Raw genomic sequence first — 27,919 nt, 5'->3', positions numbered from 1 at the left:
TCACCCGTCGCCCACCTCCGGCTGTTCAGCCTGTTTCCTAATAGGCTGAGGACAAGTACTGGTCCACAGCCCGGGGTTGGGGACCCCTCTTGTAAGGAATTAACCTGCATGATTTCTTAAGGTTAAGCCACTTGCTCAAGGCTACCCAGCTAGGATGTGACAGCTGGAATTAGAACTCAGATATGCCAATTCCAGGGCTCTCAAAGAGTCTTCCATGTGCCCAAGGGTATGTGTGTATCTCTCAAGCTCTTAGCAACCTTAAGAGGCAGATGCTAGGTTCACCCAGACTCACAGTTAACAAACTGAGACACAGAAAAATCAGACATATAATATATAACATACATTTCATAAGACCCCAGAAACTAATGATAATTGCTAACACTTATCAAGCAATTACTATTTGTCCCATTTTGTTCATGCATTTAACTTGGGTTATCTCACTTAACGCATCCTCATCTCAGTATGAACTCATGGTTTTCAGTAGAGACACAAGGGAACAGATACAGAACTAAAAATAGATGTGTATGTGTATATGCATGGGTTAGTAGACATACATGTATTTCCTAGCTCTGACTGCTGAGAGGGTCTCTAAGCAATAATTCGTGGGTAGCAGTGAGCACACCCAGCACCCAGATCTTGGTCTCTAAATACCATTCTCCAAGAAGCAGAACCAGGCTCCTTGGAGAAATGGCTGATTCCAGGGATATTCCAAAGCAAGCACAGAACATCTTGTGATGCCAAAAGTAAGGACGTACTCACAGAAACATGGAGACATATTAAAAAGACATAGGAGCTAAATTAAAGGGGCAGTAAAATAAATAATATAGAAATTAATTATAAGGCACAGAATAAAATAAATACTCATGACTCCATAGTGATATAAATACTTGAATACATAATTGAGAAGAATGGACAGCTCTTGTTTACAACAGAATTCCAATTAATAATTAAATTAAAAATCACCATTATGCAAACACATAGTAAGTAATCATTATTGCTGCCAAGAGCCATGAATGGATGCTAAAACTAAAGGGTGAAAAATATGTAAACAACAACAAAAAAAACCCAAGACCAAAACACCAATGGTATTTACATGGTCTCTTAAGTATCCCCCCATAGGATACTTATTAATTGCAAAGGAAAATAGTAACTTGACAGTTGAGAAGCTGGTAGACACTGCCTTAAGCAAGTAATCAAAGTTAACGTCACCAACAATGAGACATATCAACATCCCAGTGTCTCCTGATATGATGCATTGAGAAGGAAACATCATTTTTGTGGGATTCTTTCCCAAGCTGCTCAACTTCAGACTAATCATGAGGAAATATTGAACAAACCCATAATGTTAGGTGTTCTACAAAACCAGTACTCTTCAAAAGTATTAAGGTCATGAAAGATTAAGGAAGACAGGAATTGTCACAGAGTGGAAGAGACCAAGGAGACATGACTAAATGCAATGCAGGATCCTGGCCCAGAAAAAGGTTACCAAAAACGCAGCAGGGTGTTTGAACCCGAGTGAGTCTGATTCCCAGCCTGGAAAGCAGAACATTTGGGTCTGGATCCACCACAGCCCACTCGAGGATTACATGACCCTGTGGGAATGCTTGCCGCTCTCGGACCTCAGTCTTACTATCTATAAAATTGGTTGTTTCATCCTCCCTCCCCATTCCCCTCCCCCCTTCCGAGCTGCCTTGGAGCTCAGGCTTTGGAAACTACGCAGGCGCGAGAGAGACTGCTTGATTGGCTATTTGTTGTGATGCACCCGCAAATAGAAGCTGCATCTAAGCTCCACCCGTTCCTGCCGCGCCTCCACGCACGCAAGTCAGCCCAGGGCACGTCGCCGCCACGCGCGCTCGCACGCATGGTGCGTGGTGACGTCGCGGCGGCGCGGGCGCCATCCCGGAAGCGCGAGCAAGGCCGCCAGATGTGCAGGTGCTGCTGCCACCGACGCCGGGGCCGAGTTCGGGGTGGGGCTGGGGACGCAGGGGCCTCTGGGGAGCCGGGCCGGGTCGGGCGCGGTCCTCGGGTTGTAGCGGGGTGGGGCGCGCCGCTGGCAACATCTGGGCACCCCTCCTGCGCACAGGTCTCAGTTTCCCCGTCTGCGCGGTGGACGCGCGGGCGGCGCCATGGGCCGAGTCTGGATCCGAGGCGCGGGAGTTGGGGCCGCCTGTGTTCAGGCTATGCCGTGTCTCCCGGAATCGGGCGTTGACCTGCTTGGGCCTCAGTTTCCCGCTTCACAGGGGCGGGGCATGAGGGGATTTGTGAACCCCGCCCCGCCTCGCGGGTTTTGCTGAGCTTGGGCAGCCAAATTAAATTCTGTTAAATGACTTGGGTGGAGTTGCGGCGCCTCTCCGAATTGGTGTGTGACCTGAGCCCACCCCTGGGAGCCTTTGGTGCCCTTGGAGATGCCCTTGTAGGGGAGACTGGGGATTAAATGAAGTGCTATATAAGTGTTTGTTCTGTATTTTTGGAAGCACTAGGGAGGCCCTCATTAGAATACTGATTCCCGGGCCCTGTCCTAGGATTTCTTCACACTCCACTTGGAGAAACTGACTGCTCCGAGCCCAGCACCTCTTAGCACTATTGGTTTTAGTCCCCACAGACAGCATTGTGAGATTCAGATTCTTTGTTATACCTATTTTCTGGGTGAGAAAATGGATCTAGGAAGTGAGGTGACTCTCCCAAGGTCACACAGTCTCCCTCTCTGCGTGTGTCCCCCATAAATATATTTGGAGCAGGGATCAGAGCCCATGCTGTGTCATTTCCACTCAGTATGTGGGCCAGATTAGCAGTTAGTCAGGGAAGGCTTCCTGTGAGAGGCAGCTGGTGGGGGAGTGTGCCTTGAATCCCTCAGCCCTCACATCTGGGAGCCAGAGACAGGAAAGAGCCCATCTTTGTAGCAGAACCATTTCCCACAGGTCCAAATCCTGCACCTGCCAGGCTCTAGCTGTGGGCTTCCCGCCACATTCTGTCCTTTGAGAGCCCAAGTGTCCTCTTTATACATGATCTTCTTTGGAAATGTGGAGGGTGTGGGTGTCCATGCCTGGCACATAGAAGGAGCTCAAACATGGTGATTGGGGAGGTGGTGGATTTCGTCAGGTGTGGCAGTTTATCTCCAGAAGGCACGTAATGGCTGCAAACTGATAGCCAGATTCTGGGCATAAATAGATACGTACTCTTGGCCTCTATGGTGTTGGGGTAAGAAAAATATTAGTTGCTAATATTTGTAAATGAGGCGATTTCACAGGAAAAAGAAATCCATATTTCAGGTTTATTTCTGGAAACAATCAGAAGTCTGGCAGGAATCAGGTGCTGCAAGAAGCAGCTGTCCTGTCACAGGTAGCTACTGAACGTCAGAGTCACATATTTGTGGATCCTGTGGTCTGTGGGTGTTTGAGTTGTGACCCATGTTCACTGGCTGTGTGACAACTGCCTAGTTCCTCAGTCTCTGAGCCTCAATTTTCTCATGTATGAATAAGGATGGTAACAATTGCCAGGGTTTGAAATCGGTGTCTTGTTTAGTATACAGTAGGTGCTCAATAAAGAGGAGAGTAGTTAAGTGGGCTCTGAAAGCCCTTCCTGATCCTGTATGTGAACCTTAACCAATTGCAAGTGGGCCTTTCAGTCGGCGATTAAACGTGCAGACCACAGAGCCAAGCTATGTCAGGATTCTGGGTTTTTCCTGAACCTCCTTAGGAGGGTCAGTGCTGAAGCTGTGGTCCCTCCTGCCCTAGCATGGTCCAGGAAGTCCCCACCTGCTGGGATAGCCTCTGTGTGCCAGGGAAGCTGGGAGCCAAGAGCCACAGAGCCATCTGGGTTGCTGGGGCCCACAGCCTGGCTGCCAGTGCCTGAAATTCTTGGCTTTAACTTGCTGATATAAGTCTAGCTTCAGAGCTGAGTTTGAAAGGTTCCGTTTGCCTTCATAAAACTAAATTCAGGCAATCCCTTGCTGTGAACAAGGTTCTGGGCTGGGCTCTGGAGACAGAGCAGCGAGCAAGAAAGAACACACGCCTCTGTTCTATAGGAGCTAATATTGCTGTGGGGGTGACAGGCAAAAGGGTTAACTGGTAACTAAGATAATTTCAGGAAGCGATGAGACAGTGGAGCAATTAAAAAAAGGTGAAGTGATGAGTGACCAGAATAGGGGTAGTCATCAAAGACCTCTTGGGAGAAAAGGCATTGGAGGGGGTGATGATTTGAGGGGGCAGCCAGGAGGAGGGGGGCAGGTCTATGCAGGAGGAAGGTGCCTGTAGCTTTGGGCACATGGAGAGGGGCAGGTGTGGAGGTGGGAGGGGTGATGCGATTGTGATGTGCTTGGGTGCAAGTTATAAATAGGAACTCCTGTGGTTCTCGAAACACCCCCGAGTTCCTGGCATGACAAAGCTGAGGCTCAGGTGGCATGACCCACGTACGGACAGCTGGCCTGTGGGGTTCCCAGACCCTCCTCTCCATCCCACCTCCCCCCACTTCCTGATGCAGACTGAAAACACTTTCTTCCTGCCTGTTTCAGGCAGCGGAGGAGGAGGAAGAGATGGACCCCCCGGACTCGGCCTCGAGGGTCTTCTGTAGCCGCATCCTGAGCATGGTGAATGCGGACGATGTCAACGCCATCATCCTGGCCCAGAAGAACATGTGAGTGGAAGCCAAGGGCCCTGGGCCCCCGGTATGGGAAGGAATCCACTTGCTGGCCAGCATTCTTGCCCTGCCCGCCTCTACCCCGGGCCCACACTGGTGATAAAATGAAGGAAATGAGCAAATCTGCTGGCTGGCTCCAAAGTAAATTCCTTCCTGGTCTGGAGGCGAGGCCTTGGCACAGGAAGCAGGGCTCTGGGACAGTTTCGCAGCTGCGGACAGTTTGGCGGGGACCACAGCAGCTCCTTTCCCGAGGCCTGGGGTGGGGAGACTTGAGGGGGATAAGGAAGGAACTGCTGGGGGATTTAAGGGAGCCAGTCGGCTCACTTCCTGTTGGGAACCTGTTCTCTCAGAGCCTAGGCTGTCTCTGTGGAGCACCCAGGGTCACTTGGAAGGGCTGTGAATGGCCTTTGCCCTCTTTGGGGCTTGGCACTGTGTCCACCATAGCCTCACCCTAATTCCGGCCTGCTCTGTGGGGAAGAAGGGCTGACACAACCTTCCGGGGGAAACATGGTCTCCTGGGGCTTTATTTTTGTGTCTTTAAGCCAAAGGCTCTTCCTTCCATTTACAACACAGCACAGACCTGATACCTTACCTTTCTTGCCCTGTGACAGTGGTGCTGGATATGTCTGGGTCTCAGCATACCCATCTCCCTCCTAGGTCTTTAGTTCAGATTCAGACCTGACCCTGGGGAACTCCCAGGCCGAGGGGAGACAAAATCAGACTTGAACCTTCCTGGTCTCGGGGTGTCAGGGCTGGGCAAGAGAAAGAAGCTGGGGCTAGGGGAGTCAGAGTGTCAAAGAGTCTACTTGAGGGAGAGGGTTAAGGCTACATGAGAAGGGTACACTTGAGTAGGATTTTTGAGTAGGGTTTTGAAAGTTGAATAGGAGTTTGCTAGCTGGCTCAAACACCAGGTAGAGCTCCACAAGACAAGGGAATGGTCTACGCAAAGGTCATGGAGCAGGAAAGGGCCTAGCAGGATCAGTTGGCAGGGACCTGGAGGCTGAGCAGAGGAGTCGGTGCCCTTTTTCCGCCACCAGGCTGGACCGCTTTGAGAAGACAAACGAGATGCTGCTCAACTTCAACAACCTGTCAAGTGCCCGCCTGCAGCAGATGAGCGAGCGCTTTCTGCACCACACAAGGACCCTGGTGGAGATGAAACGGGACCTGGACAGCATCTTCCGCAGGATTAGGTGAGTGCTTGGCTCTCCAGTCTCTGCCTCCTGCTCTGAGCCTCTGAGCCTGAAAAGAGGGTTCCTCCTCTTTTCAATAAGGGCCGTCCTCTCCACATAGCAGGGCGGTGGGGAGATTCAGCTTGTTTTACGAGGCTTCATTGCACACTTAGTATTAGAGAAGATCTGAAAATCTTGGAGTTTCTGAATTTAGATTTTATTCCTTTTTTGAAAATGCAACATAGTGCCAGACCCATAATGCAAAAGGCAGGCAGGAGCAGACAGTGAAAGGCTAGCCTTATGTCCCCCTTGGCCTCCACCCAGGACTTCTCTCAAGAGGAAAATGAGATTGCCAGGTTTTGCGGGTCCTTCTCAAGCTGGTTTCCATGAGGACAGAGAAAGACGATGTCCAAGTCCCCAGCCACATAGAATGCTTGACACGGCCCCTGGAGCTCCTATCACCACTACTGCCGTTAACAACTGCTGCTGGGGCGCCGAGGCCTGGAACAAGCTGGCACTACAGCTGTATTTCTGGCTGACTGTGCCGCTTCTTCTTTTCCGGGGGCAGCCGCATCTGCTGGCAGAGCAGGTGCCACAGATTGAGGGCAACATGTTTCCTTGGAGCATGCTCTGTGCAGAAATCACAAGACAGGCCGGATAAATCCTTTATCAAAGCGTATCTTTTCTGGGGCATCTCACCAGGCTGGTTGCCCACGTGTGGTGTTGCAGGGGTGGGAGTAGAGTAGGAACCACAAGGGTTGACACCTTTTGTGTGTATCTGTGTCACTCAGGAAGGAGATAAGTGTGTCCACCCAGGTAGGGATGCAGCAGCAGTGGTACTTTGGGGGGGACAGTGCTGGCTGGCCATAGTCAAGGGTGAGAGACTGCTCTGAAGAGCCTTTTGTAATTCTTTGTAAACAGAACTGCGTTACTTCAGGTAAAAAGGAAAAACCAGGTTAAAAAGGGAAGCAGGTGCTTCTCTGTGAAGCTCAGTTTAGTGAGTGCCAGTGTTCGGTGTTTGGGGTGTGGATAGTCAACACTCCTGGCCCCCACAGACATCCTCACCCCGGGGATGGAGAGACAGGCTAGGACAAGTCACCCAGAGGAGTGCCTGTTGAGGCAAGGGGAAGGGAAGCTTCCTGGAAGGTTGTCCCGGTAGAAGAGGTTTAGACATGAGGCATTGCAGGTAGAGGGCCCAGCCGGCACGCAGAGCCAGCACCAAGGACACGCAGAAGTTGGGTGACAGCTGGGTAGCTGCCATCCGTCCTGGGGGTGGGAGGTCCACTGGCTGAGCGCCCAGTCCTACCTCCAGCCCTGGAGCAGAGTGTGACAAGCAGTGACGGGGAGGTTCCTGGCCTGCACCGGGCCCAGCCTGCACACTCTGCAGGTTCAGCCCTGTGTGCCTTCCCTTCCCCTGCAGGACACTGAAAGGGAAGCTGGCCAGGCAGCACCCGGAGGCCTTCAGCCGTAAGTGTCACCCAGAGCTCCTACATCCCGCTTCTGGGCTCTGTGCCCTTGGATGCCAGGGCCCTCAGCCCAGGGCTGGCTTCTGGAAGGTCACCTCAAGGGCTGACACCAAGCCCGGGCCCTAGTGGGCAGTGGGTCCAGTAAGACCTGGGGCAGGGGCGGGAGTGCTGGCCTGATCTTCTTGGCAACCGGCGGAGCAGGTGTTGGGACTAGAGCCTCCTCCCTTGGGGGAGGTGACACGAGGGAATGTGGACAAGAATGATGACAGTCCTTAGTCCAGTGAATGTCACGTACCCCTACGAGCCAGGCTGTTACCCACAAACACCTATGAGGTGGGGACTGTGCCCAGAGGGGCAGTGACTTGTCAGAGGAAGCACAGCGTCCTCCATGCTGAGCTTCAGTTTACCCAGTCTGCAGAATGGGCCAACAGCTCCCCACTCCAGGGCCTCTGACAACCACAGGCATAAAGGCAATGCCATCATTCCCAGTTTATAGAGCAGGGAGCTGAGACACGGGCAGGTGAGGGGCCTGGCCCAGGTGACACAGTCAAGAGGGCAGAGCCAGGCTCAGACTTGCCCCCAGGGCCCGCGTAGGCCTAACCCCAGAGAACCTGCGTCTTTACCTTACCTCACCTTAAAGAGAGGCCTCTCACCTGCTTGGACCTCGGTTTCCTCATCTGTAAAATGAACCGAGTTATGTCCCATGGGGTGGGGGTAGCTGTCAGGGGTCCTGGGCCCAGTTAATCCCTCATCACAGTGCCTGGCATGGTGACTAAGCCAACTGCTGGGCCTCCTTCCCCCAGACATCCCGGAGGCGTCCCTCCTGGAAGACGAGGATGAAGACCCCATCCCGCCCAGCACCACAACAACCATTGCCACCTCGGAACAGAGCACAGGCTCATGTGACACCAGCCCCGACACAGTCTCGCCCTCCCTCAGCCCTGGCTTCGAGGACCTGTCCCACGTCCGGCCCGGCTCCCCTGCCATCAATGGCCACAGCCATACAGATGACGAGGAGACGCCGGGCGAGTAGCCCTACTCCCAGGAGCTCGGATGGGTCTCAGGGCAGCAGCGGTGCCACTGCCCAGATGTCTGAGGTGGCAGTGGGTAACCCTGCCTTGAGACAGTCAGCTTTGCCACCCTACTCTGTCATTTGGGGCTCACTGGGCGACAAGGCTCCCTCCCTGGGGTATGGAATTCCTGGGGATCTATCATTCCTCCTCCTTCCTCACTGAGAACATCTCTCTTCTGTAGACCCCTCTGCCAGGCCAGGGGATGACCAGTCCAGCTGGAGTCGGGTTGGGTGCAGAGCCAGGCCTGAGGTCTGCTCTGAGCAACACCTAAAGGTTCCCAGAGACCAGAGCCAGATGTCCTCTGCCCCAGCACCCTGGTCAGGACCTCCTCAAGGTGGCCAAGCACTGTCATGTCTGAGTTCACCCCAGCCCACCCCTGTGCCTACTAATTCTGGTCTCCTTGCCCCTTCCTCCAATGACAGTATTGAATACTTTCTCCAATCATTATCTCAAAGAGGTTTCTGAGACAGTTGTAGAAGCCTCAAGGCAGAGATTAGCCATCCCCTCAGCACCGAGCCTGGTTAGGCCCTGTTTCTCGGACCAGCGGTGTGGACCCTGAGGGCCCAGCAGGCTTCTCCTGGGGCCTCCATGGAGCAAGCCGAGCCACCTTGGAGAACAGAGTTAAGCAGAATATTTTTGTATCCGATGTTTACAGATGCTGTTGGGAAGTTATCAATAAAAAGACTCTGTTACTAAAAAGGGAAGGGTGCACCTAGCAGTGGCTTCCTTCCATCCTTGGGCCCAGCAGTCCAGAATGGGGGCAAGTGCTGGATGTGGGACAGGATGGTTATGGACAGCCAGGCACCATTGAGCTGGAAAGAAGTGGGCTGCTCTGCTTTGAGTGGGAGTCTCCAGTGGTGGCAACCATAATAACCCCACTTCCTGTCACCAACCAGGCCTTCAAATGTGCTATTCCCAGTGCCCACAACATTATTCCTTTACCTCCTTGAGTAACTCCTCCTCCAAATCTCAGCCCTAAGCTGGGCTCCTCAAGGAGCTGGGGGTCTCATTCCCCATCAGACACTCTCACAGAGTCCCCTCATCTTTGGAGCACTTAGAAATTGTGTTATTAAAGGCCTCTTCCCAGACTTCAGAGTGTCTGCTTTTGCCTGGTCCATAGGGGGCGCCGGGAAGTGTTCAAGGAAATAAGGTACGCTGCCAAACCCACAGGTAACTTCTCAGTTCTCACCGCTTTCCCGCGCCCAGCACTTTTTAGCCATCCTTGAGTCTCCTCCGTCTTATATCCTAAACAGACCCTGGGTCCCACCCCATTTCCTTGGGTGAATGCACCAGCTCCACCTGCTCTCCGTGCTCCTGTACGGACCCGCCCTTTAATCCATCTGTGCACAGCGGCCGGCCTCCATTGGCTCCAACACGTTCGGCCCTTACGCCGCCTCCTGCCTCGACCCTTGCGTCTTGGACCTGCAGACCCTCTGCTTAATGCCTCCACTTTAGCACAAAACAGTTTCCCCTACTCTGTTGAAATATTTCCGGAGCACCCGCTACGTGCGGGCAGTCTTCAGGCGGCCTGGAAACAGCGAGCAGAAACACCAGGAAAGGTGCGGCATTTCCTACGTGACCCGACGGGCGGAGCTCGCACCCCGAGGCAGGTGGGCACCGGCCGCTCACAGGCACCGCGGCTTCGTGCGCCCGCACCCAGCATAGGGGCAGGGCGGGGCCGAGGGCGGGGCGCGGCGCGGCGCGGATTGTGACGCAGACGCGCAGCGTGCTCGGTGCGCAGGCGCCCTCGGCGGCGAATCGGCGGTTTCCGGTTCAACCGCTCTCTTTCTCGTCAACGAGACGACGGAGCAGGTCGGTGATGGCCTGGGTAGGGTTGCGCGGTAGCCTGCGGGGACCCAGGCAGCGGAGGGGGCGGCCTGGAATCCGTCTAGGCGAGCTAGGCCCTGTGGGGCGGCTTAGCAAGGCGCACTGGGCCGGGTTCCGAGCCCGAACTGGGCCACGGGAGGGAAGCCGGCCTTTGGAAGAGGAGCCTGCCCGCTCCGCCGGCCCCAGCTATCTGACGAGGCTTTGGGGCGAGGATGTGTCCTTCGGGGCATATCCGATTTAGTGGGGAGGAGTATTAACTGTAACTTTGTCTCGTGGCAGACACTCTGCCAGTCCATTTAAAAATATTAAGCCTTTGAGCTGGGTCTCTGTTTCCTTTTCTAAATCTGTAAGTAGAGTCTGGTAGTAGCAGCCGTTTTCTAGACTTGGAAAGTGAAAAAACGGAAATACCTGTGTAAACGAGTATCAGGCACGTGGTTGGCGGTTGTTACTTATGGATTGGATCAAAGGCAGGAAATGTGGTCTGAGGATTAGGGCGTAACTCAGAAGGAAGCCAAAGTTTTGGGTGTCTGAGCTTGGAATTAGGAGAAGGGACTGTAGGGAGGAAAGCTTGTGTGTTGGGGGGATGCTACTAAGATGGGATTCCCACCCCGGCTGCAGGAAGACTGGGGGCTGGCGGAGGAGAGGAAGGATGGGACCTCCAGACCGTTCTTGGCAAGGTGGTGCCGTAGACCTGAACTTTTCGTTCCATCTTTAAAGACGAAGCTGCCGGCTTGGAGGGTGGAAGGAAACAGGCACTGGGGCGGGCCTGCATTTGAAGTCGATGCCGGCACAGGGCTGTCAGGAACTAAGGCTGGCCAGCCTGTGAGCTCGGGCTGCTCAGACCTTCAGCGCTCACTACTCCATCCGGCCATTCTCCCCCCTGTCTCCCCAGCAGACGCAGAGATGCAGATCTTTGTGAAGACCTTGACGGGCAAGACCATCACTCTAGAGGTCGAGCCCAGTGACACCATTGAGAATGTCAAAGCTAAAATCCAAGACAAGGAGGGTGAGTTGGGTTGGGGCTGGGTGCTCCGCAAAATGGGGGCCCTTCAGCCCTGGGGATCTGCTGCCCCTTGTGGAATGGGTGCTTGGACAGATCTCAGCCATGCCAGTGCTTCCCCTGTGTGATCTTGGGAAGGCAGCTTGTCCTCTCTACCTCATTTTCCCTTTTGACAGTTTGGGGGTAATCCTGGCACAGCCCTGTGGAGGGAGGGGAGATCTGCTGGTAGTATTCTTGTCAGAGCTTTAGTAACTGAAGTGCTCTCTTCTTAGGCATTCCACCTGACCAGCAGCGTCTGATTTTCGCGGGCAAACAGCTGGAGGATGGCCGCACTCTGTCAGACTATAATATCCAGAAAGGTATGAGGGTGGGGTGGCTAGACAGGACCTCAGTGGGGCCTAGGACCCAGGATGGGTAGCTGACAGCCTCTTCAGCACCGGGAGGGGGCTGTAGAGGAGGATTGTTCTTAAGGTGAGGATCAGATAGGGCTAGGGAGTATTGCTTTGTAAGGTACTGTTTCCATCGCTGGAAAGCATCTCAAGATCTCCACCAGGATTTCCAAATGGCGATGGTTTCTCATGTTCTTACTCACTTTTTTTCTTTAATTCTTGTGTTTGTGTTTCTCAGTGTGATTACTGTAAAGAAAATTGGCACCACTTTTTGCAGCAAAAGATTTAAATATCTTACCTAGGAAAATAAAAGGTCCTTGCACCACTTAGAATTGCCTTGCCCTTAGGGAAACCCAGATGGACACCACTGTTGATGTATATATATATTAGTCTCAGACTCCCCGAGGACTGGTGGGAAATGACAAGGTGGAGGTTCTGTGGGCTGGGCTGGGCTGGTGTGTCCATCTACACATAGAACACGCAACGGATTCTGATGTGTCCCTGTCAACACGTGAGAAGCTCTGGTCTGCAGGGCACTGGAGGCTGCCCTGCACCTGTGGGACTGACGTGGTGAGCCTAGGCTCAGTCACTGTCTCTCTCTGCCCTTCGTTTCCTATAGAGTCCACCCTGCACCTGGTGCTTCGTCTGCGAGGTGGCATCATCGAGCCTTCCCTTCGCCAGCTCGCTCAGAAATACAACTGCGACAAGATGATCTGCCGCAAGTATGTACTCTTCAGGTTGGGGGTGTGGGCTGGCCCTGCTGGGGGTCGGGATGTGCCCTCACCACTCGCTCGTGTCCTTGCACAGGTGTTACGCTCGCCTGCACCCCCGTGCTGTCAACTGCCGCAAGAAGAAGTGCGGCCACACCAACAACCTGCGCCCCAAGAAGAAGGTCAAATAAGGCCCCTCCACCGGCTTCTTCTTTGCCCACAGGGTGGCCTCCTGCCTAAGCCCCATGGCCCTGGGGCCTCAGTAAAGTTTCCCTTTCGTTGACTGGAGCAGTAACTGGTGTCCATGTGGTTGGTCTGTCCAGTGGGGAGGTGGCTGAGGTGCGGGCATCTCCCTTAGGGACTTCCTGTCACTCAGTTCTTCATAGCTCTTGGGGGTCCTTTGTCCTGGGTTCCAGTTGTCTTACCTGTAAAGTTGACCATGGTCTCGGCCCTTCATGTCTAAAGTTGTCATAACCACAGCACAGGCAAGTCTCACTCCTGGCCCTCTGCCACATAGCCTAGTGAGCCCAACCATCTGGATTTTGTCATCTGTAATATGGGAATAAAAACCTCAGCCTAGGGACTGGTGGGACCTGGTCAGGCACATTAACAACCCTCACATCTGGGGCCTGGAGGTGTTTGGGTGTAGGTGGATGGCGGGGTAGGAAGGAACACCCCACCTAGCGTAACATACCTGTTCTCAATTTTGACTGACCTTTAGGAGCTCCTGAGTCCCACCCAAGACTGATGCCTGTCAGGTGAGGGCTTGTAGTGCCCTGACAACGCCATGCTTCTATTTGTCTTGGGGTGATTGGGGCTTCCTGTAGGTGACAACCCAGGCCTAGACAGTGATGAGAACAGCTGAGACCTGGAGTACCAGCTAAAGGCTCTCACTTCAGGCCTCAGTTGAGTTTCATTTTTGTCAGTTGCCCCCTCCTCCCTAAGGCCAGGCCACCACCATCTTTCTGGTCTACCCTGTGTCCACTCCTGGAGGAGGAGGCTTCCTGAAGCTCAAACTAGGCAGTGTATGTCCAGCTCCCAGGTCTTCTCTGTACTTAATAGGAACCCCCCCACCCCCCACCCCTGACCTCAGCCCTGCACCAGACTCCCACCTTAGGGCCTTGTTGCACAGGCCCCCCTCTTCAAAGCAGTTCACACAGAACCTGTGGGTGCCAGTGACTTGAATTCTCCAGTGTCAGAACCTGCGTTCAAATCCCACTCTTGTCACAACCTTGTGGCATTAGATGATGGCTGTCACTTCTTGGATTCAATTTTCTTTATATTAGTGGGGATGGGATGTGAGGAAGTGAAGTCGGGTTTTGTTTTTGTTTTTTTTTTCCTCCACGCGGGCCTCGCACTGTTGTGGCCTCTCCCGCTGCGGAGCACAGGCTCCGGACGCGCAGGCTCAGCGGCCATGGCTCACGGGCCCAGCCTCTCTGCGGCATGTGGGATCTTCCCGGACCGGGGCACGAACCCGTGTTCCTTGCATCGTCAGGCGGACTCTCAACCACTGCGCCACCAGGGAAGCCCTGAAGTCGGGTTTTGACATAGCTGCATAGAAACAAGCCGAAGGACAGCTTTGCTGTATACAGAACCGTACATTTAAGGTCGAAAACGTTAAGGCAGGCGCCAGTCGGGAACAAGCACAGGGGTGGAGGTGGATGGAGGGTGTCAGGCCTGAGAAGCCCCCAGTCTTCGCTCCCCATTCTTCCCCCGGGGTCTCCAGGTTAGCTGGCCGCCACAAGCTGGCTCCAGAGGCCTCCGGGCCTGCAGGGGGCGCCAGGCGCAGCGGAGCAACGTGCTCCCGCGTGGGACCAGAGCTGCGCAGTCATGATCATCACTGAGGCCGCGGCAGAGTCCGCTGTCCCCGCGGTGCCCGGTGATGCAGGAGCCACTGGAGCCCCGGAGCGCGAGCAGCTGGTGTGGCCCTGGGTGAGCTCGAGCCCGAGCGGGAACAGGCGCGGGGCGGGCGGTGCAGGCGCGGGGGCGCCGGCTTCATACCCTAGCCGTGCCCCTCGCCCCGTAGAAAGATGCCGCGATACGGGCGCTGGTGCAGCGCATCCACCAGTTGCAGGCTGAGCGCGCGCAGGCCTTCCGCCGGCTGGAGGAGTAAGTGAGGGCATAGGGGAGGGGAGGGGTCAGCCCACAGCCCGCTCCGGGGATGAGCGTGCCTTGGGGGAGGAACTGGGTCCCCACGGGGCCGCGGTGTCAGAGGTGGGGCGGGATTTGCGGGGAGACCAGATCGCTCCCTTCCGCGTGCGCAGGAGTGGGCCCGTTTCGGGTTACCCTGCGGGAGTCAGAACGTCCTCCACACTCTGGGGTTTAGGGGACACTTGGAGGGCTTTCAGGTGGTCGATGCGGGCGCAGGGCCTGAGAGCCGGGGCCGTAGCCTCAGGATCCCCGCCTGCCGCAGAGGCCACCGACAGTACCTGAGCAGCGGCCCGCCCTACGACTTTACGCGCTACCGGAGCACAGTACACGAGGTGACCCAGGCCTTCGCCGCCGCCTCGCGGGAGGTGCTAGCGGTGCAGGCCGAGCTAGCCGGACCCCGAGCGCAGCCGCTGCTCGCGAGCCACGTGCGCAGGCTGCAGCAGCTGGAGGAGACGCGCCTGGCCACGGTTAGGTCCCGCCCCCCTCCATGTATCCCCCTACTCCTCGGCTTGTCTCTCGGGCCTTGGCCCACTGTGCACCCCTTGCGGGAGGGGCCAGATTCCGTCCCCTCGAACCCCGCCCCTGGCGCCCCAGCACCCCCTCTTCCTGCCCCACCTCAGTCATCCACTAAGTTCACTGGAGAGTCTCAGGGTTAGCCCCCTAGTCCGCCCCCACTTTTCATCCAGATCTTTAGTCCCAGGACACGCCCACTCTATCCCAGACCCCGACCCTACAATGCTCCTAACCGCCCCCCCCCCCCCCGGCTTGTCCCAATGCCCCAGGACAGGTACTCAACTCCCTGCTGATTGGGGGCCTTGGACTTCCAGGCCAGGTCCCCTTCCGGGTACACCCTCGATCCCAGCCTAGGTTCTGTTCCTCCCGCTAGGGATCCAAGGCCCAGCCTACTCTGCCTCTACAACCAATCCTGACCAAGATACACCATTCCCAGGCCAACTCCACGCGAAGCCACGCCCACATCACACTCTACGCTGGGATTCCCAGGCCACGCTGCTTTAGAGACCCAATCCCAGTCTAGGGATTGTAACTCCCTGGCTGGTCCCTGAGACTCCGCCTACTTCACAACCCTCACAACCCAACCACCCCACCCCACCCCCGCCCCCGCCCACCTATCCCTGCCTGAGATTTCACCACTGTTCCCCTTCCCCGCCTACATGAGGTCATGCCCATGTTGCGCTCTGCACTGATTCTAGGGCCCGCCCACTCGGCCCCTCTCCTCAGGAGCCCCCCTAAACGTAATCCTAGATTGCTTCTGCGCGAAGTACCGCCCCTTGAGACTCGCGCCTGCTGTGGCCCCACCCTTGTGCTGCCTTTCCCGGTGCTTCAGTGTCTCTTCCTCCCTACTATGTGGGAGGGCAGGGGGTGGCCTCTGCCAGTTGTGACATTCTCCTTGCTGCCTATTCCCCAACCAGGTGGCCCTGCTGCAGCTGATGGGGACACCAGAGCTGACTGGGCAGGACAACCTGCAGATGCACCAGCTGAAGATGAAGTGAGCACCGCCTCCCAGTGGGCTGACCATGCTAGATTTGCACATGCACCCTTGGGCACCCACCCCCAGCCAGGTGCGCCCCAGGGCTGGCAAGGGCAGATCTGCACACGACCCTTAGGGTGTGCACGCCAGAGTACTCACTTGGTGACTCCTAGATGTACTACACACATTCCCCCAGCGCACAGGCTATGCAGTTTCACACCAGACTCGCTGTGCATTCCCAGGACACAGCTGCGCACCTCATACACACCAATCCTGCTCACATGGCTCAACTCCGAGCTTGGACATGGTCGCCCAGGCCCCACCAGGCACACGCCTGCACATTCCTTCCTTTGGCCCCCCAAGCGCACACATGTGCACACCCACTAGACGTGTGCCACAGTCACCCTGCACACCTTCCTGATGGCACACACCCATCCAAGATGGCCTTTTCTCTTGCCACTCGGGACCCGTGGGACCACCCATCCTCCCAGGCACCTAAATGGTCCTTCTGGCTGCTAGCGCTGCCTGGAGGTTTGGCGGCAGGCAAGAGGGCCCGGGGCTGGCTACAGCCCCTTCGGAGCTGCGCAGCGGCGGCTAATTCGCCCCATCTGGGTTTTATTTATAGTTCCCATCCACTCTTGTAGGGTAATTAAAACCATGGAAGCGATCAGTGAGGTTCTCCAGGATCTCAGGTTTGATGCAGAATCTGCCGAGTGATGGTGGCTCTCCAGGGACAAGCCAGAGGAGATGGGAAATGGGGTGTACAGCGCTCTGCCCTGACTGCCAGCTGGCTGGGGTCATGCCCCACCGGACCACTGACCCTCTTCAAGTTCGCCTCACCTCTCATAATAAAGAACCTAAAGAACCTTTCGTCTGCAGCTGCTCCACTGTCTCTCTGTGCTGCGGTGGGATCCCACAAAGCCAGGGATGGCAGGTGCAAGATTCCCCCACTCCATGAGTGTAAAAACTCTGGTGTTTTGAATCACACTCTCCAAGGAGTTTGGAACCAGATATTTCAGATCATGGAGAGAGTCAGATTCTGGGAGGTCAAGATTCCCATCCCAAAGGGTCATCAGGATTCCTCGTCAGCCCCCACCCTAGGCCACTCTAGCCCCAAACTCACCTTCACAGTCAGGGCACCTAAATAGTTTGTTTATTTAAAAAGACTCTTTGGAGTGGTCCTGGGTAGGGAGGAGTAATGACCCTTTTTCACCCCCAGCCCTGGCAGGCGTTCTGGGAAGCTCAGCCCCCCTCACACACATTCCCCGCACTGGGGTGCACCTCACGTGGAGGCCAGAGCTGTTGTGGCCCTCGGAGCTCAGAGTGCTCACCCCAGCTGCTGCCGAGAGGGCTGGGGCACCCTGAGGTGAGGGTACAGAGGTGGCCCCCAGTCTGGGGGTGGCCCCTGGGTCTCCATGCAGCAGGGAGGGCAGCCCCAGCCTCTAGAGCTTATCTGGCAGGACCTGCAGGCAGAGGGGAAGCCAGGCTTAGCAAGGAGCCTGGGAGGGGCCAGGAGCACAGAGCAAATGAGGAGGCCCCATTTCAGGTCCTGGTCCCACCACTTTCAGCTGGGTGACCTTGGGTAGGCTATTGCCCCTCTGTAGGCACCGGTTTTCCCATCTGAAAAGTAATATCTATTCCATGGGGTGTCCTGCAGGTAATGTGCTTGGCACGGGGCCGGTATGCAGTAGGCGCTCATATAATGCTACCGGGTGGCTATGTGCATTCATCCCTGAGGATGACATTCCCCTCTGGACATTTTAAAGGGGTCTGGATGCTCTTACTAGACTAAGGGCTACAGGGGCAGGCACACAGTAGGTGTTAACGTAAATGCTGATAAGAGAGATGGAGGAAGGGATTGCACCTCAGTAACTAGGGCTGAGGGTGGAGGTCCCGTGGCCTACGGCCACCAGGAGGGGCCCTTGTCTCCCTGCCTGCCCACCCACCTGGGCCCCCCTTACCTCTCGCCGCGCCCCGTCTGCCCGAGGACAGGATCCCCTCGTCCTGTGCTTGGAAGGAAGGAGGCAGTGTCTGAGGGCTGAGGACCTACCTCCCCAGCCCGTTTACCCCCCTGGCCCCACCCCTCCACCTCTCGCCCGGGCGACCCTCCTTCCTACCTGGTTGCGGGTCTTATGTGATTTCTGCATCCAGGCTCGCCACTGGTCATAGAGGCGGAAGCTGAGGTTCGAGCAGTACGCGTGCTTCTTGAGCCAGCCCAGAAACTGCTTGAGCTCGCGCCGCACCGGCCCCGAGCTCGGCTCGCCGCCCCGCGGCTCGCACGCCCCGCCGCCCGGGCCCGGGCGCTCTAATGGGGGCGGAGGGGCAGCGTCAGGGCGCGCCCGGCAGAGGGCGCGCGCGGGCAGGAGAGGGATGTTCCCTTAGGGCACCTCCCACCCTGTTTCTACGGGACCCGATCCTCCCCACGGCCCAGCCCTGCACTGCAGCCCAGCTGCGCCCCCAAGGAGATAGGGGGCAGGGGAAGGAAGGGGCTCCTCCTCCACATCCCCTCTAGGAACCCGATTCCCGTGGCCTGAGCCAGGTGTGAGTGGAAGGGGGCGGGGGGAGGAGAGAGAGGCCAGGGCCAAAGGGATGAGAAGCAGACAGAGCAGGGGGCAGAGGAAGGAAGAGCGAGACGCTGATGAGAAAGAGCTGGAGAGAGAGAGACAGAGACTGAGCGATGGAGGCAAGGAGAGACAGATAGAGGGAGAGAGAAAGCAATGAGAGACAGCCAAGGAGATGCAGAGGCTCTAGAGATGGAGAGCCAGAGCAGGGAGGGACAGAGACACTGGGGGTGTAGGGACGCAGAAACCAAGAAAGGCAGAAAGATAGAAACAGGGAAAGAGAGTGAGTGACAGAGAGATGAAGGGAGACAGAGAATTCGAGGTGGCTCTGAGGGGGAGGGGCAAGCCCCCAGGACAGGCCTGAGAGTACAGCCTGTTGGATGGGGAGTGGGCCAGGAGGGCCAGGTGGGAGGCCGGCCTGTCGGTCCAGTCGCTGGCCGCAGCCAGCCCTGAGCAGGCTGGCGGATAAGGACATCGGCCTCACGTCATAAATAACGCTGGGGACCCGCTGACAGGCCCTGGCACAGCCCCGGCCCCCACCGCCCCTGCCGGCTTCCCCTGGCCTCCCCAGCCTCCCCAGCGGACACAGCCGCCTGCTGGCTCACGTGCAAGAATCACAGGTGCTGGGCACGAGCAGGGGCCAAGGCTCAGGCCCCTCCCAGCTGTGCTAGTTCCCGCCCACCGCCGAACCTGGAGGGGCCCGGGATGGGGTCTGGGGAACTGGCTGGAGCCCTGCTCTGCCACTCCCTGACTCTGGGATCCTCTCTGGGCCTTGGTTTCCCCATCACCCCAGGAGCATGAGCCAGACTTCAAGGGAACTGAGTTCAGATCCCTGTGTGACCTGGGGCCCTTGGTGTCCTCATCTCAGAAAAGGGGCTCTCCCTTAGGTGAAACCACTGGGGGAGCAGGGGATGGGAGTCTCAGTAACTATCACTTGCAAACGCTTGGGTGGCACCCACCGTGAGAGCACTTTCCATGGGTTATCTCTCATCTAACCCTCACAGTAGCCTGAGGCAGGCATGATTATCATCCCCACTTTCCAGATAGGGAAGCTGAGGCCAGACGTACCAAATAAGATTCCATACCATTTCACAAAGGAGAGAAGGGAGGTCCATGGGCTTAGATACCACCCCCCCCCCCCCACCGCCGACTGCAAAGGGAATCAGACCCAGCCCCTGATCATCCCATCCCGCTACCTTTAACAGAAGGGGAAATCAAAGCCGGTCATAGGGAGAGTTGGCAGCCCATCGTCTTAGAAGCAGGGGTCTCAAACTTACTTGCCCTTAGGGGCTGGGGAAGGGGTACATGTGGGTGAAACAGGCCAGGTGGGGATGGCGCAACTGAAAGAGTAAGGGCCCTGACTTAAGGGGCAGCCTCTGCTGATGGGGGCTGTGGAGTAACTCTGGCTGTGTCCTATTACATTTTCTAGACAATTTTTCTAGGGAATCTAGGATATTTGTGTTCAAACTTATTGTTTTTAAAAGTCTGCCAGTAGGTCAAACTTTTTTTTTTCCAAATGACAGGCCAAGAAAATAGATCCAAGGGCCACAATTGGCCCCCGGGGCCAAGAGTTTGAGACCTCTGCTCTCTTGAAGGAAACGAGGAAACAGAGGCCCAGACTGGTTTGGGGCTAGTCCCAGGACCACCCAGCCCTGTTGGGGTGCTCACCACTTCGGGGGGTGGAGGCAGCCGTGGGGTGGCTCCATTCGCTCCAGATCCCTGCCTTCTTGGAGCCATAGATGCCAAAGGGGTTGCAGCGCACTTGCACGAAGTAGACGGTGCCTGGCTTAAGGCCCGCCAGGCGGCAGGAGGTCTGGTTGCTCACGTCGTCCACCACCTGGGCAGAAAGGGCAGGGTCAGAGGTCATCCACCACCTGGGCGGCAAGGGCAGGGTCAGAGGCAGGGGCAGCTTGGGGTGGGGAGGGGCGAGAGGAGGAGGGAGGAGCGGAACTGGGGGTGGGTGCGGGCACCTTCCAATCCACGCTGTCCTCCACTCGGTAGCGGATCTGGTACTTGGCTTGGAAGAGGAAGTCCTTGAGGGCAGGCGGTGAAACCCAGCGCACGCTCAGCTGGTCCTCCAGGCCCCCTACGCGGCTCACGTGCACTTCTGGCGGGGGGTCGGTGGTCACTAGGGGGGCGGGGCGGGGCTTAGGCACCGGGCTCTCTTTGGACCTGGCTGGTCCCTGTCTGGGTCCAAATACCAGGGAACGTGGCTTAGATGGCACCTGCCTCCGTTCTCCCCTCTCCCCCCTTCAGGACGGGTGGATTACATTAGATAACATTCAGGAAACACTCAGCACCTAGAAGCACTCAATTAATGTTAGCTGTTATCACCATTATTATCTGTGACAGGAGAAACATAATCCTATCTTCAGGGAACTATGTAAAAAGCAGACACTGCCTGCGTGATGATATTATTATTATTATGCCCAGGAGACCAGGGAGCCCTCGGGCTGCCAGACTCCTGGGAAGCTCCCCCGACCCCCCCACTGCCCACCTCCTGCTCTTTCCAACTTCACAAAGGTCCTCAACGTGACGGCTTTGCTCGGTGCAAAGGGACAACTGAGGCTTAGAACATGCCCACTGCAGCTTCAGGACTTAAGGAAGCAAAGTGGGAAGCAGGAGGACGGAGTCACTGCAACACTTCTGAGGAAGCTTCTGGGAGCCCTTTGGGCAGCAGGGAGGGCTGACCTCTTCCCCTGAGGCCTTGGTGAGGGGCCGAAAGGGTTAAGGCACAGGCCTGCTTGGGGCTGAGAGACACCCTAATTATATTAGGCCCAATTCTGCTCGCAGATCATCCATTTCCTGCCTCCCGCCTGCACGCCCCCCCCACCCCCAGCTACAGGCTGCTGCTTCCTGGGGCGCCTCCAGACCTGGGCGCCCCACTCCCAGCTCCCCGGGGGGCCCCCCTCAGCACACCTGGGCTGTCGAGGGGGAGGCAGCCAGCCCAGGTGTTCTCCACAGAGTAGGGGTATCCTGGCTGCTTCAGGGGGCTGGGGACGGACGGGTGGATGCCTAGCTTCTCCCCAACCCAACCAGCAGCGCAGACCTCAGCTGAGCTGCAGTGTGGCTGGGCTGGTGGGGGCCGAGGGGGAGGGGGTGGATCCCAGGTGGGCCAGGCTGGCCTTGCGGGGGGGTAGGGCTCACCCACATCCAGGATGTCCAGTGTCAGCACATCAGAGCGGGCCGAGCCCAGCCGGTTGGTGGCCTCCACCCAGATCTCATAGGGTGTGAAGAGAGCCAGGTCCTTGGGGATGTGGCAAGAGTGAGGTCCCACCGTGTGGTATTCCTCACATGTGTTGTCCTGCCCATACCACCTGCAGGGGCAGGAGGGGAGGAGGACATGTGAGGGTCCCTTTGGGCCCCCAAACCTCCCCCCAGCAGCCCCGGAGTGCAGAGAGGACACCAGAGCTCCGAGAGGAAAGGCTTGGCCAAGGCCACACAGCCAGGTTGGAACACATGTCACCCGAGGGCCACCACCAACCTCAGCTTGTACTTGAGGGAGTAGTTGGTGTGGAGGAAGGTTTCCCCGTGGGCCCCCGGCGTCCAGCGGCATGTCAGGTCCTTCATGTTCTTGGACCAGCAGCTGATGTTGAAGGGTTTCTCTGGGGGAACTGGGGAAGGGGGGTGCAGGGGCTGAGGGTCTGGATGCGCCGTGGACAGGTGGAAGGGGGAGTTGCTGGCTGCCAGCTGGGGCCCCCACCTTGGAGCGGAAGGAGGATGGACAGAGCAGATGTTGGCAGGACCACCTGCATGGCTCTCTTGAGGATGGTCTTGTGGGGGGGTGGTCTCCAGGTTCTCATTCCCACCCTAGTGGCCTGTACCTCTCAACTTATGCCAGTATACCCATTGTTCAGCCCCAGACCAGAGGACCCATGATTCATGCCCCTCTCCAGAGGGAGATGTTGCCCCCAAGAGCTACCCCTAGGTGTCCTGGGGGCCCACTTACGGCCAACATAGAGGCAGGAGCCGGCAAGGATGCTGCCGTCACGGGCATGGCACACGAGGTTGTCCCCCGACTGTTGCCTGGATCCGTTGAGGTTGGCCAGGGCAAGGGCTAGAGTGGAGGCGTTGAGCATTCGGGACAGCTCAGGGGGCAGGCGGTGCCCGTTGAGGGTCCAGTAGAGGCCCTCGGCGGTGGCCCCTGGTGGGTCCCCGTGCACTGAGCACGTGGCCTGCAGGGAGGAGCCGATGAGGAGCGTGGGGTCCTGGGGACTGATCACAGCCGTGTCTGGGGTCAGAGAGGAGCACCTGTCAGGCCTGGGATGGAGCTGCCCTGAGCATCCCCCACCATCCTAGGTCCTCCAAGACTCACGGTAGTCCTGCAAAGGAGCTTTATATGATTGTCCCCATTTTACAGAGAAGGAAACTGAGGCTCTATTAGGTCAAGTGACAAACCCAAGGTTGGTGGTAAAGCCAAGATTCAGCCTCAGAACTGTCTGATTCCACAACTCAGGTCCTCCCAAAGCACTTCCTCACTGACTTGCTCAGGGCGTTCTGAGTGGTTACAAACCTCACTCAGATCCAAGTACCTCTTGCTTTGCACGTACTTCCGACAACCACCACACTCTGCTTTTTTTTTTTTCATTTTATTTTTGACAATTAGAAGTAACAGATTGTGTGTTCTTTCTCTTCTACCCCCAGAACCTCACACATGTGTCTCTGTGGGGAGGAAGGCACTTCTAAAAAGGGGTGCCCTGACCCCTACTAGAATCCTGCTCATTTCATGGATGAAAAAAAAAACAAGGCTCTGAAAAGATCGAGTCCTTTGCCTAAGGTCACCAAATAGAGGAAGGGCACACTATTTAAACCTATATTTGTCAGTCTCTGCGCTGCCGCTGGAATTGAAAGTGACCGTGGCAAGCTCTAGGCTCCCCACCCCCATCCAAAGGAACTTGCCATCATCATGCTTTCCCTCGATTCAGTTTTCCTAATCTGCAAAATGGGAACAAGAAAACTCACGGTCCTCAGGGCCATTGGGAAGATCAGATGGGAAGTGACTTCCTAAACTGGGTTGTGTGTGAATTGGGTGCTGGGCACAGGGGCCTCTGGGATGCCGTGGTTGATGCCTTTCCTCCCGCCTTCCACTGGAGAAGCCTTCTAGTCCAAAGATTAGAACTTAAGAGAGAGCTGTTTTTATCCGAGGGGAAACCAAGGCACAGAAGAGGGGGAGGGGATGCACAGTTCAAGCCCCTGATGCCCCTCTGAGTCTCAGTCTCCCCACCTGGGAAGTAGGCATCATGGTATCAGCCACATGAGATTGTTTGAGAAGAGTGAAAATATTGTCTTAAGGACAACCTTGTGGGATCTTTAAGCCAGGCTGAGCTGGGTTCAAATGCCCCCAGGTCACTCTGGAGGTTAACCCAGTTCTTTTACTTCTCTGAGACTTTGGGAAGGGGCCTCTCCCTCCACCAGGAGTAGTAGTGAGGACTCATTCACTCATTCGTTCATTCATTCATTCAAGGAGCACCTACAGTGTGCCAGGACCTGAGGGCACAATGGTGACCAAGATACCCAAAATTCACGCCCTTTTGGGCCTTGAATCCAAGGGAGCAGTAGGAAAAAGAACAAATAAATGTCTAGGAGAACAAGTAAGGGAGAAAATAAAGCACGAATCTGGTGGCAGCTAAATGGCCCAAGAGGCCTGTCTGGGGAGGTGGCATTTGAGCTGAGATGTGAATAAAGTGAAAGAAGTAGCCATGAAAATATACAAAAGAGAGTGTCTAGGCAGTGGGAGCGGCAAGTGCAAAGATACTGGGGGGCAGGGGTGGCAGGAAATGAGGTCTGGGAGGTTAGCAGGGGGCCAGACCTGCAGGGAGGAGTTATTCCAGGGTTCTGAGCAAGGGAGGGATTTATATTTTAAAAGGATCACTGGGCAGCTGTAAGAAGGGACTGCAGGGGGGCAGAGAGGCAGGGGCAGCCCAGCTTCCCTGGCAGCCAAGGACAGGGTGATCCTGGTCTCCCCGGGAGGCCCCTAAATGCCAGCGGCTGCCCTGTGCTGGCTCTCACTGCCCCAAATGGGCGAGATGGGGTGGACACAGTTCCCGGGGCCAGCCCTGACGATTTTCCGGGGCAAACTTGGCTTGAGGGCCATGTCTTGCTGGAGCCTGGGATCGCAGTTGCGTTTGGGGCTTGGCCCAGGGCTCGCCGGAGGTCTCGGCGTCCGTGCGAAGGAGCCGGCTGTGCCGGCCAGAGCCGAGGAGGCGGGGGCGGCTGGGGGGCGGGGGGCCAGGGGGCCGCCCCGGAGGTCCCAGGCAGCCAGCCGCCCGCTAATTCGGAATTCCTTCAGCATGAACTCGGGCGTGCCAGCGTCTCTGCCCCGGCCCACCCACCGCTTCCTGCCTGGGCCCCCCCCAGCAGGGTGGGAGGCACGGCTAGGCCTGCCCGGACCCCAGGTCCATTCTCAAACCGCCAGGGGTGGGTCACAGCCCTCCTGTCCCCCACTCACCCCCACGGCCAGGCCAGGAAGGGGGCTCTCAGGGGTGTCCTGGCTGGCTGTGGCACTGCCCCTCTGCCACACCAGCCTGGCCTGGGCTGGTGTGGCCTGCCTGCCAGCAGCTGCAGCTGCCCTCCCAGGGCTGGGCGGGGGACAGGGCAAGAGGGCAAGGCCAGGCGGGCCTGGACAGGCCTGTCCCGCACCCCAAGCTCCAGCAGGAAAGGTCACATGGAGACCTTCTCCTCCTGGGATGTGGGTGCCCATCTCGGCTGGGGCACCTGGGCAATTGGCTTCCCCTCCCCTGTTCTCAGTTTCCTCCTCCGTAAAATGGGAGGAAAATACGTTCTACCTGCTGGGGAGATGAATGAGATGAGCTCACCATGTCCAGAGGGCCCAGCACACTGCAGTGCCTAGCAACTGTTGGAATTAGGGCCCCTCCCAGCTCTGGGGTCCCTGGCTGGCTGGTGCACTCCCTCCAGGCCTCCCCAAACAATGGGCCAAGGCATTTGGGACCAGGATGCACACATTCCAGCCCAGGCAAAGCAGCTGGGGACAGCCCACTGAGGTTGGGAGGGCCCTTGGCCTGGTTTGGGGGGCTTCCTAGAAGGCTCTCTTAAGCAGATCCCTGGGCTAGGCTTTTGGACAGCCCCCCTCCCCTGCTCCCTGCCTCCCCGCCTTTCCCGCAGAGCTGGGGCCTTTAAAAGTTTTTTCTCTCCCCCTTCCCAATCTGGAGCCACCGCCGTTATTAAAAAGGAACACCATGTGTTTTAAAAGGGAAAAGTGTGAGATTCTCTGCAAGCAAGGCAGGAGGGTGGCCTCCACCCGGGGTCCCCACGGGGGTCCCCATCTCCTGTCCCGCTGGTACCTGCAGACGCTTTACGACCCACCCGCCTGCTGGTCAGGTGCTAAGACACACCACACCGTAAGTAGAAACATATTGCCGAGGTGTGAGAATCTTTAATTTCTTCCCCGTTAAAGGAAAAAACACACGCACAACAATCCTTCCACCACCACCACCTTTGCCTGCTGCTCTGCTGGCTGGGAAACGAAGCCTGCCACTAAAGGTGGCATCACAGGTGCTGCCCACTGCCTGGCAGAGCTATCAGGAAGCCCAGAAGGGCCTGGGACAGCCCCTCACCTGCCCAGGAGCCTTGGGCATGTTAGGCTTTCAGCAAGTACCTCCAGGACACCGGACCCTGCTCTTTCTGGAAGAGCACCGCAGGGAGCCTGCAAACAGCTCTGCGCAGCGTAGGCCCACCTGGGGTGCAGTGTTTGCCAACCCGGGTCGACTTGTGTGCCTGGATGGGGTGCGTGGAGTGACTGCGAACATCCAGGGCAGGTTGTGCCTGCGTGCGTGCCCTGTGTTGCCTCTCCCTCGGAAAGAGTGTGACCATGAATGTGTGTGTGTCAGGGATGGAATGTGTGTGTGCGCCCCGATGGTGTGCGAATGTGCATCTGGGATGCAGTGTGTGCACATCTGAGGGCGAGGGTGACGGGCCACAAGCCAGTGTGAGTCTTTGTGTGTCTCTGGGTGTGTCCCAGAGTGGGTCTGGATGTGGAGACCGTGTCCTGGCGGGGGTGTGCATTGGGTGGGGGACCGGAGAGTACCGGAGGCCAGGCGCTCCCAGCAGGGCGGGGGTCTCGGCCTGCGGGGGCTGTGGGCTCCCGGTGGCTGCTCCCCCCCCCACAACGGCTGGGCCTGCGGTGCCCGGACTCGCTGGGTCCCGCTCCCTCTCACTTTCACCCACTCTCTCACAAAGATTTCTCTCGCTAGAGTCTCCTAGCCCGGCGCAGCGTGGCCGGGAACAGTTCTGAGCGCCGCCAGTGGAGAGGACTCCATGGACCCCCGCGCGCGGGGTCCCGCAGGGGGAGGGCGGCGGCGCCGGCCCGCGGAGAGGCGCGTCCCCGGGGACCCCGGGCCGCGCGCCAGGCGGCCAGAACGGCCCCCTCCCGCCCCGCCTTCCTCACGGGGCTCATCCCTCCACCCGGGGGGGGCCCGCTCAGGGCCGGCACCCAGCGCGCCTACCGCGTGCGCCGCCGCCCAAGAGCGGTGACCCGCGGTCCCCGCGTCTCCGAGTCAGCAGACGCTATCGCGTGCGCCCACCGCGTCCTGGAGTGCAGAGGGTCCCAGGCCGCGCGGCCCCTCGACCCCCCTGGGCCGACTCGGGCGTCCTCCAGAGGAGAGCCCAGGTAAAAAGGCCTCGGCAGCGGAAGCCGGACCCTCGGGCCAGGGGACTTCGGCGCCGTGCGCCCCACAGGTGAGGATGCCCCGAGGGCCGCGCCGGGGGCGCCTTCCTTTGTTCCCGGGCCGTCCAGGTGGCGCCCGCGCCCCCTCCCCCCGCGGCTGCCCCCGGGGCGCACGCTCTCGGCCCAGGCGGGAAGAGGGGAGTACGGCGCCGGCTACTCACCGGCTCCTGATCCCGCTTGCGGCGCCCCGAGGACGCAGAGCAGCAGTAGGGGCAGCAGCGGCGGCGGCCGCCGCGCGGATTGGGCGGCGGGGCCCGGGCGGCCGGCGGGCATGGGGCCGGCGCTGCCGGGGGCGCGCGGCGGGCGGCGGCTGCAGCGGCGGCGGCGGCGAGGGACTCGGGGCGCAGGCGGGGCGCGGGCCAAGTAGCCCGCACGTCGCTGAGCGCGGGCGCGGAGGCCAGAGCAAGTCTGAGCAACCGAATTGACAAGGCGCTAATGCGCCGCTGGCCCCGCCCGGCCCCGCCCCCGGCCCGGCCCCCGGGGGGGGGCGAGCGACGGGCCCCGCACCGGCCTCCCCGCCGCCCGCCAGCCCGCGGGCACCGCGGGCCCCACCCGTCCGGCCTCCGCCCCGCCGCGCACCGCACGCGCCCTTTCCCGCGGCCCCAAACCCCCCACTCTACCCTTACCGACCTGGGACCTCCTTTTCCAACCCCGCGAGCTCCAGGCTCCCTACCGCGAATCTGGGACCTGGAGCCCCCAGTCGGGTTTCCATACCCTCGCCCACTTCCCTGCACCCTGCTCTCAGCCATGTGCCCCTTCGGCGTCC

At 57.9% G+C, this 27,919-nt stretch overlaps 4 protein-coding genes across 9 annotated transcripts; 3 read left to right on the top strand and 1 right to left on the bottom strand.

Moving 5' to 3' along the window:
• The first annotated feature begins 1,881 nt into the window (after nucleotides 1-1,881).
• Nucleotides 1,882-9,412, top strand: KXD1 (KxDL motif containing 1). Of its 2 annotated transcripts, none has more exons than XM_082835621.1 (5): nucleotides 1,882-1,932; nucleotides 4,511-4,632; nucleotides 5,673-5,825; nucleotides 7,225-7,271; nucleotides 8,074-9,412. In XM_082835621.1, exons 2-5 carry the CDS (start codon nucleotides 4,532-4,534, stop codon nucleotides 8,301-8,303), a joined length of 531 nt encoding a protein of 176 aa, XP_082691747.1. In that variant the 5' UTR covers nucleotides 1,882-1,932; nucleotides 4,511-4,531; the 3' UTR covers nucleotides 8,304-9,412. The 2 variants fall into 2 exon arrangements, with proteins under 2 accessions (XP_082691747.1, XP_082691748.1); XM_082835622.1 differs by lacking the exon at nucleotides 1,882-1,932 and adding an exon at nucleotides 3,129-3,339.
• Nucleotides 9,413-10,086: 674 nt separating this feature from the next.
• Nucleotides 10,087-12,564, top strand: UBA52 (ubiquitin A-52 residue ribosomal protein fusion product 1). The gene is made up of 5 exons (XM_082835171.1): nucleotides 10,087-10,155; nucleotides 11,063-11,176; nucleotides 11,443-11,529; nucleotides 12,179-12,281; nucleotides 12,367-12,564. Exons 2-5 carry the CDS (start codon nucleotides 11,074-11,076, stop codon nucleotides 12,458-12,460), a joined length of 387 nt encoding a protein of 128 aa, XP_082691297.1. The 5' UTR covers nucleotides 10,087-10,155; nucleotides 11,063-11,073; the 3' UTR covers nucleotides 12,461-12,564.
• A 1,524-nt stretch (nucleotides 12,565-14,088) lies between these two features.
• On the top strand, nucleotides 14,089-16,769 carry REX1BD (required for excision 1-B domain containing). Of its 5 annotated transcripts, none has more exons than XR_014326137.1 (5): nucleotides 14,089-14,201; nucleotides 14,296-14,378; nucleotides 14,659-14,887; nucleotides 15,851-16,000; nucleotides 16,554-16,769. XR_014326137.1 is itself a non-coding variant. In XM_082837474.1 (5 exons), exons 1-5 carry the CDS (start codon nucleotides 14,100-14,102, stop codon nucleotides 16,624-16,626), a joined length of 528 nt encoding a protein of 175 aa, XP_082693600.1. In that variant the 5' UTR covers nucleotides 14,089-14,099; the 3' UTR covers nucleotides 16,627-16,769. The 5 variants fall into 5 exon arrangements, 4 of the variants coding, with proteins under 4 accessions (XP_082693600.1, XP_082693598.1, XP_082693599.1 ...); XM_082837474.1 differs by having other exon boundaries at nucleotides 14,089-14,189; nucleotides 14,683-14,887; nucleotides 15,851-15,927; XM_082837472.1 differs by having other exon boundaries at nucleotides 14,089-14,189; nucleotides 15,851-15,927.
• A 467-nt stretch (nucleotides 16,770-17,236) lies between these two features.
• Nucleotides 17,237-27,426, bottom strand: CRLF1 (cytokine receptor like factor 1; the record flags this gene model as incomplete). The annotated part of the gene is given in 10 exon segments (XM_082836520.1): nucleotides 17,237-17,372; nucleotides 17,856-17,863; nucleotides 17,865-17,918; nucleotides 18,027-18,214; nucleotides 20,139-20,307; nucleotides 20,441-20,598; nucleotides 21,618-21,787; nucleotides 21,955-22,084; nucleotides 22,420-22,701; nucleotides 27,315-27,426. Coding segments are annotated over 10 exon segments (1,407 nt in total).
• Nucleotides 27,427-27,919: the final 493 nt, after the last annotated feature.

The sequence above is a fragment of the Leucopleurus acutus genome, assembly GCF_964270905.1.
Source record: "Leucopleurus acutus genome assembly, chromosome: 3".
Taxonomy (NCBI): Eukaryota; Metazoa; Chordata; class Mammalia; order Artiodactyla; family Delphinidae; genus Leucopleurus; species Leucopleurus acutus.
Note: the sequence above shows the minus strand (reverse complement) of the source record. Positions and strands in the feature narration are given on the sequence as shown.

What these genes read in the sequence shown, in the direction of transcription:
- UBA52 (XM_082835171.1), top strand. Translation starts at nt 11,074, where the DNA reads ATGCAGATCTTTGTGAAGACCTTGACGGGCAAGACCATCACTCTAGAG. An exon ending in TAAAATCCAAGACAAGGAGG is followed by an intron (nt 11,177 to 11,442) that starts GTGAGTTGGGTT and finishes CTCTCTTCTTAG; the next exon opens with GCATTCCACCTGACCAGCAG. An exon ending in GACAAGATGATCTGCCGCAA is followed by an intron (nt 12,282 to 12,366) that starts GTATGTACTCTT and finishes GTCCTTGCACAG; the next exon opens with GTGTTACGCTCGCCTGCACC.
- KXD1 (XM_082835621.1), top strand. Translation starts at nt 4,532, where the DNA reads ATGGACCCCCCGGACTCGGCCTCGAGGGTCTTCTGTAGCCGCATCCTG. An exon ending in AGCATCTTCCGCAGGATTAG is followed by an intron (nt 5,826 to 7,224) that starts GTGAGTGCTTGG and finishes CTTCCCCTGCAG; the next exon opens with GACACTGAAAGGGAAGCTGG. An exon ending in GCACCCGGAGGCCTTCAGCC is followed by an intron (nt 7,272 to 8,073) that starts GTAAGTGTCACC and finishes TCCTTCCCCCAG; the next exon opens with ACATCCCGGAGGCGTCCCTC.
- REX1BD (XM_082837471.1), top strand. Translation starts at nt 14,100, where the DNA reads ATGATCATCACTGAGGCCGCGGCAGAGTCCGCTGTCCCCGCGGTGCCC. An exon ending in AGCAGCTGGTGTGGCCCTGG is followed by an intron (nt 14,202 to 14,295) that starts GTGAGCTCGAGC and finishes CTCGCCCCGTAG; the next exon opens with AAAGATGCCGCGATACGGGC. An exon ending in ATGCACCAGCTGAAGATGAA is followed by an intron (nt 15,928 to 16,553) that starts GTGAGCACCGCC and finishes CCACTCTTGTAG; the next exon opens with GGTAATTAAAACCATGGAAG.